The sequence below is a fragment of the Juglans microcarpa x Juglans regia genome, chromosome 3S (assembly GCF_004785595.1).
Source record: "Juglans microcarpa x Juglans regia isolate MS1-56 chromosome 3S, Jm3101_v1.0, whole genome shotgun sequence".
NCBI lineage: Eukaryota > Viridiplantae > Streptophyta > Magnoliopsida > Fagales > Juglandaceae > Juglans > Juglans microcarpa x Juglans regia.
Window position 1 is genome coordinate 26,813,919 of NC_054599.1, and position 7,118 is coordinate 26,821,036.

The window sequence follows — 7,118 nt, forward strand, 5'->3', positions numbered from 1 at the left end:
TAAAAACTTAAAAATAAAACAGTCCTTAGAGACTTAGAGTCCACGACGCATTGCGGCAGGGAAATTACAAAACTTATTTTACAAATTTAAATTTAAGCAATTATAAAGATATTTTCAGCTCTTTATTTCCTTGGAGCTTTCTCTATGATGTTGCAATTGTAATTAACGAAGCCCGCAATTAAGAGCTTAGAACTTATCACGTAAGATTGGGCATCTCAAGTTGAGGCGAGGCAGGTGGGTTTCTTTAACCAAATTAAGATCTGTTTTATAGCAGGGTGGTTGCCCAGCCCAGCCTAGCCCAGCCCAAATTGAGCCCACGTTAACTCGGGAGCTCTATTATCGCTGATATGGGCCGACAGTCCAATATGCAAGATGTGCCCTGAAAAATTAAAAAAAAAAAAAATCCAATAAGAAAAGTAAATTAAAATTTGCCTGAGTAGGAATTCTCTTTCTTCATCTTAATTAATTATTGTCATTCCTAGTCATTTGGTAATGAATAATGTGACACATCACTATGTTGTTGGGAATACCAAGATTTAAATGAATGAATATATCACTCTTTATGTGAGGCATACCATTATTCGTTTTTTTTTTTTTTTTTGAAAAGTCTCAATTTTACTATTTATAATGTTCTCAAGTACTACTATCTATAAATATATATTCTTTATCCTAAGTTTTATACTTTTCAATCATATATTTTAAGTGATTTTTCATGAAGTGGTCGATATATAAAATCACTTAAAATGTGTCATGCACACTAACACGCGTGAGACTGAAGATAACAAGATAAAAAAGAAATGTAAAACATTAATTACTTTTCATATCATTCATACAGAGTAGATCATGGAAGTGATAACGTACGTTAGGCATGATATAATCAAATCAGGCTCACTAGGTAGCAGCTTCTTTACATGGATTGCTTAGGAGAGAATTAATGAGATCAACATCACGAATCTTATGATCCCGGCCCCAAGCTGTTTCCAAATCATATCCTATATATGAAACAAAATGAATTGAGGGGCCATGCATGGGATGGATATATGACTATATATATGCTATTTCAATGCAAAACAACAGACTGAAGTACATATATAGTGAATGTGTAGAAGTGAGTGAGACATGATCATGACCTATGCATGCATGCAAGCAACTCCTTTACACTAAAATTTACAAGTAGGAATATGAAAGAATCAAACTCCCAACAAAACTTGGAAGTTAGTGTTTGCTTAAAAGAGTGCCAAGCTTTGACGCCACACTAAAGTCTTTTTAACTTGAACAACAAAGCTACGTCTTTCATTTCTTTATGCTACTTTTTGTAGGGATCCATCTTCTCATTGGTAAAACCGGCAAGCCCTGATGACATGTCAATTGCCTATTGGATTAGAGCATAGATAGTCGTATGAATCACAGTAACCCTTTTGTTTTAGGCCCAAAGCAAAGCCAATCTTTTATCGATCTCAGAAAGCAGCTCTCCCTCCGCTACGTCGTTCCACCACAAGCATAAAGATGATCACGACCAATGGTCATGTTGTCGTATATGAGAAAACAGTTTGATCTTTATTGTATTGGCATGCACAATGCCACGTACGAGCATTGAAACGGGACCTCGAATTCTCTTCAAATATGAGGTGGTAACCACGATTTTCCTCCCAAGCAAAAAAAATATCACGTATAAGTATACGACATTTTCTTACCTTAATGTCTTACTTGTTTTTTTCGTAAACTTTTAGCATGACTGTGTGATACTCAAAACTATGGGAGAAGTGATACGTGGCAAAGTACAGCATTAGCAATAGCCAGATGGCAGCCAAAGATGGCCTCCAACAAAAAATGGACGGCGTGATGTGAACATCTTTTCAATTGCTTGTCCGTTATGGCAAACACGAGAAAGATGTCTTTGAAGTGCCACGTGTCTGTTGCGTGGCTGTGATGCACCTGAGACGCTTGGAGAAAGCTAACTACTTTCGGTAGTGTACTAGTACACTCTTTCCCGCCGCCATACGTGACTCTACATCTTTTTTTTCTATGAGATTAGATGGTATGGTTACCTACGAGGAATTAATACACGGAAAATGCTAAGTTGTCTTTTATTTTGTCTCTGAATTTGAGATTATTAATAATTTTGTGTATTTTTAAAAAATATTTAAAAGAAAAAAAAATATAAATATACTAAAAGACGCGCAACAATAGACGGCAGGATAGCATCATTCTCAATGCATATATGCTATAGCAGTGGGGAGGTTGGGTTGGAGTAGTTCCAAGCTCCCAAGTTCGTTCTACCTGGCAAGCAAAGATTTAGGTGTCGTAAAGATCAGGGCCTACTTTATCTTTTTGTTTTTCTATAGAATGTATAACGAGGATAATCATGGGACTAGTAATAACACGTGGCTAATAAAGGATGTTTCTTACGTAAGTTTAGCTGTCTTGCCGCATCGACAACATAGCAAACCAACAAGGAACCGCCACAACAGAAGCTAGCTCACAATTTCAAAGCTGGCTACAACTAAAAATAATTAATAATTATAATAAACATAGATAGAGCTTTAATATCTTTCTACAATTGCAATTAAATCCTCCAGATCATGGGATAATCTCTTTCACATGATTAACCATCCAAATTAAAGCTTATAAATTTTTATTTTATTATTACGTAAAAGTTAATAATATGATTTACAAGGCATCAGCTAATTAATAGCTGCAAGACAAATAACAATAGAGGGAGTTAAATTGTTCTTATCCAGTTTGTGAAGGGAGGGGAGGAGACGTGACCAGGCTAGCTTAACGACCGTAATTTGCGTGCTTAATACGCCCCTAAGACCCACCAAAGTCGGTCCGGTCTACGTACGCCTCCAAGTTTTATTTTTATTTATTTATATAGATTAGTTATATCCATATATCTCCGAGTATTTACGTGAGTAAAATTGGAAAAGGAGCTAGCAGGCGTGGCATATATAGATATTATATAGTTTTGACTTGAATAAGTCCTCTCGTAGCTCAAGCTAATTCAGTCGCCACCCCACCACCACTCCCACTCTCTTTCTTTTTTAGCTGTATAGTTGACCCACTTCACTTCCTCCTCTCCAAATCCCCCAAAACCAATACCCCCCACACCACACCCATCCTTATTTAAACCACATCCATCTCTCTTCCATACACACAGACACTCCAAACACAATACATATCTTTTACTCTTTCTAATATATACAGGTATTCCTAATTGCTTTCTTTCTTTCTATCCGAGAAAACCAATCGATCTCTCTCTCGATATGGCCTTGGAAGCTCTGAATTCTCCCACCACTGCCACTCCTTTCAACTACGAATTAGACGACGTCGAGCGTCAATATGCGGAGCCATGGACGAAGAGGAAACGCTCCAAACGACCAGGACGCGTCGAGACCGAGGAAGAGTACCTCGCCCTCTGCCTCATCATGCTCGCCCGTGGCGGCACCACCAGCGAGATAACCTCTCAAACGCAACAAAAACAATCGCCGCCGCAGCCGCCGGCCTTGAAGCTTTCTTACAAGTGCACCGTCTGCAATAAAGCCTTCCCTTCCTACCAAGCCCTCGGCGGCCATAAGGCCAGCCACCGCAAGTCCTCAGAAGCCGCCACGGCCAAGATCACCGCCAACGACAACAACCACCCGTCAACTTCCTCCTCCTCCGGAACCGCTGCCGGCACGAGCGGCAAGACCCACGAGTGCTCCATCTGCCACAAGACCTTCCCCACGGGCCAGGCCTTGGGCGGCCACAAGCGCTGCCACTATGACGGTGGCAATAGTCATAGCAACACCAACGCCAACACCAACACCAACACCAACGCTAACAGCGGCGTGACCTTCTCTGAAGGTGGCGGCTCCAGCCTCTGCCAGAGCCACCGTGGCTTCGACTTGAACCTGCCGGCCTTGCCCGAGTTCTGGCTCGATAGGAAAAGTAGTCAGCTTTGTGCGGAGCAAGAGGTGGAGTCTCCTCTGCCAACAAAGAAGCCGCGTTTGTTCTTGATGAGTCCGGACGACGTGGTTTCCTCCCAAGAGTGATTTCTAGATATTTACGTGAATCGCATTACTTTCATTATTTTTTTCTTCTTTTTTATTAGTTACCTTTGAAATAGTTTTTTTTTTTTTTTTTTTTTTTTTAAGGTTTTGTCTCGATGAATTGTTTCTGTACAGTGAATTTGTTTATTGTTTCTTAAACTCTCGCAGACAGCTATTATTAATCCTTTATTATTTTATCATTACTACTCTTGCTGTACAAATTTTTGGGTGGATGGATATTTCTGTCCTCAACTTATTTCTCAGCTTGAAAATCAAAATGGTTGAACATCTGACCACGCTATCGATGTCACTCAAAACGGAATTAGGAAGAAGGACGATCGATAGATTAACTTCTACGGCTAAAAGAGTTGGAAAAAAAAAATACAATTATAATTATTTACAAAAACAATTAATTAGTTTCTTCTCTTTATCAAATTTTATTCCAAGTCCATTTTGTGGAATTAAGTCATGTCCGTGTTAATGTGGCATTGAGAGAGGTGACCGACCGACCGATTGACTGTACGTAGTTGGATATAGTCAAGGTCCCATTTTTTTTTTTTGTGTGGGTACTTGTTCTTTCGCGGAAACTGAATCTTCTATTGAATTTGGAGGTGCTGCCGCGTGACAAGCGCGCAGGTACAGCGAGGCAGTCTCGTTGTGGTGGCGGTGCTGACGGAAATTTGGAATTATCGTTGTCTTTTCGGTCTCAATAAGCAAGAACCAGCGCATGCTAGCTAATAGAGTGATGGCAGTCTCAACTCAAGCCACTAACCTCCCATGTGGTTCGCCCCTTTATTGCGCATCTTGGCAATGATTGTAGAAAAAAATCTACTAATAATTATCACATCATATACTATACCTAATTTTTAAATTTTTAAATTTTTTTTCTTATACCTAATTTTTAAATTTTTAAATTTTTTTTCTTATCAAATATGTAGTGTATGAATTATAAATAAAAGAATTTAATTAGTTTAAGATCAATAATAAAATAAAAATAAAAATAAAAATAAATATAGTGTGTAAAAATGACGAGGAATAAAGCTAATGATTGTGTATGTATACCTTCGTTAATTAATGCAACCGGCCCCTCAATTATAATCAGTGTGATTTTTTAAGCGAGTTAATTATAACATGAATCGGATATTTTTTAATCTAATTAGTTAGATTCATATATAATTAATGATCTAATAGTATTCAAATAATTGAAAACTACTGAATCGTATTATACATAAGTACTATATAGTGTCTGTGGAAAAAAAATTTGCGTTCAAATTAATATACCTTTCAGTGAGAAAAAAAAAATCTCGTTTGGATGAGTTTTTTATGAATAGTATTAGTGAGTTAAAATGAATGAGTGAGTTTTTTGAAGTCCACTTAATATGAGTTTAGATGTGTTTAGATGTGAAGATGAGTTTATATGTATATATAAGAAGTTGAAAAAAGTTGAGGATCCCGCGTGTAAAGATGTGTTGAATTGAAAAAGATTATGGATCCCATGTATAAAGAGGTTTTGAGTTAAGATGAATTTAGTGATTTGTGAGTTGAGTGTTTGGATATTAGACTTGACTTAAAATTAAATTGATTTGAGTTTAGCCCAAATTCCAAACGGGACATTAACTCGAACGATTTTCAGACAAAAAAACTCACTCAAAATGTGTGTTGAAACATGCATTGATCAGTTTGGCTTATGTTTCTTAAATTCAAAGTTTCGAGAGCAGAAATCTCTTTCTTATCTTCCCTTTAAAATTGAACGGAATATGTCCCCATAAAAAATATTTTTCTGAAATAATATTAATCCTGATCATGATACACGGTGTCAAAGTTCATCGAACAGTTTAAGCACGCAGGGAAAAATAGAAGGCGACAACTTCAAAACATTCAAGGTACGTTATTAGCAAGCGGTCCACTTTCCCACGTAAACGACCGAACACACGCTCACACTCGTATGTATTATGTGAAGGTAATGTGAACGCGATGCTTGCCGTGTTGTTAACGCATATCCATTCTCTAAAACGCGGCCTTGAAAACCATCTCATGTTGTTCTTCCCCAATTCACTGGTGAAACAAGAGTGTGGGAATGTTCTTTCTGGACATGGTAATCTGTCAAGAATACTTTAATTATATTGGAGGTAACAGCTAGCTAGCTAGCTGTTACATGACCTGAGATCATTGGAGCACTACTTCTGAATTCAGTGGTAAAATATTGCTGAATTTTAGGACACTTTTTCTTTAGCTAGCTTATAAAATAAGATCGATCGTAGAATCCAATAAGGTGTGGTACACTGTATCGATCCTAATATTCTTTAGTACTGGGAGCTAGGATCGATGTTCCTCATAATGACAAAGCGTCATGTTAAGATTTTCTGGGTTGGACACGAGTTAAGTTCAACAGTTGCAGAGATGCTGCACTAGAAGTGGAAAGTAACGAGGAAGACTAGAAAACCAAAGCAACCTTAAGTTTCGGTGTTCTTTGCGTGTGGTGTGGGAGGTAAACGTGGATGGATGCGTGATAAAATGAAGCTTAGCTGAAAACAATGTTTGCTAATTAGTTCAAAGTTGGGCCAAACTGTCATATATAATGAAAAATATAGATTAGGGCTAACTGATCTATATTATACGATCGATCTTAATGCACATGATGGGATACATATATGCATTATTGCCGTAGACGATCGAGTTAAAGGGGATGGTTTATCCGTCACGCACTCTAGCTAGGGTTCTGTACTTCTCCAGACTCCAGTGCATGGCTGTAGTACTCTGAATGTGATCCATTTCACATTAATTATATAATCAGATGCCCAGCTTCTTTGTACATGACTTCAAACAAAAGGAAGAATTTTGCAAATTCATTCATCAGCGAAACATGATTAACGTCCCGGCCTATATATTATATATCCGTCAACTATGCCTAGCTAGTAATTATATCCGTGGTATATCACATGAAATTACGTCATCATAAGTTTACTTTTAAAGATACTTTTCTAACCAAATTATGAGGAAATGACATTTTCAAATTAATTTTACGTAGTTTATTATCGAAACATCATTTTCTGGAAAAAAAAAAAAAAAAACTTTCTTTACCTTTGT

The 7,118-nt window shown here is 37.5% G+C and overlaps 1 protein-coding gene across 1 annotated transcript; it reads left to right on the top strand.

The window, feature by feature from the left end:
- The first annotated feature begins 2,917 nt into the window (after positions 1–2,917).
- LOC121256994 (zinc finger protein ZAT10-like) lies at positions 2,918–4,195 on the top strand. The gene has a single exon (XM_041157832.1). It carries the CDS (start codon positions 3,267–3,269, stop codon positions 4,032–4,034), a length of 768 nt encoding a protein of 255 aa, XP_041013766.1. The 5' UTR covers positions 2,918–3,266; the 3' UTR covers positions 4,035–4,195.
- The last annotated feature ends 2,923 nt before the right edge of the window (positions 4,196–7,118 follow it).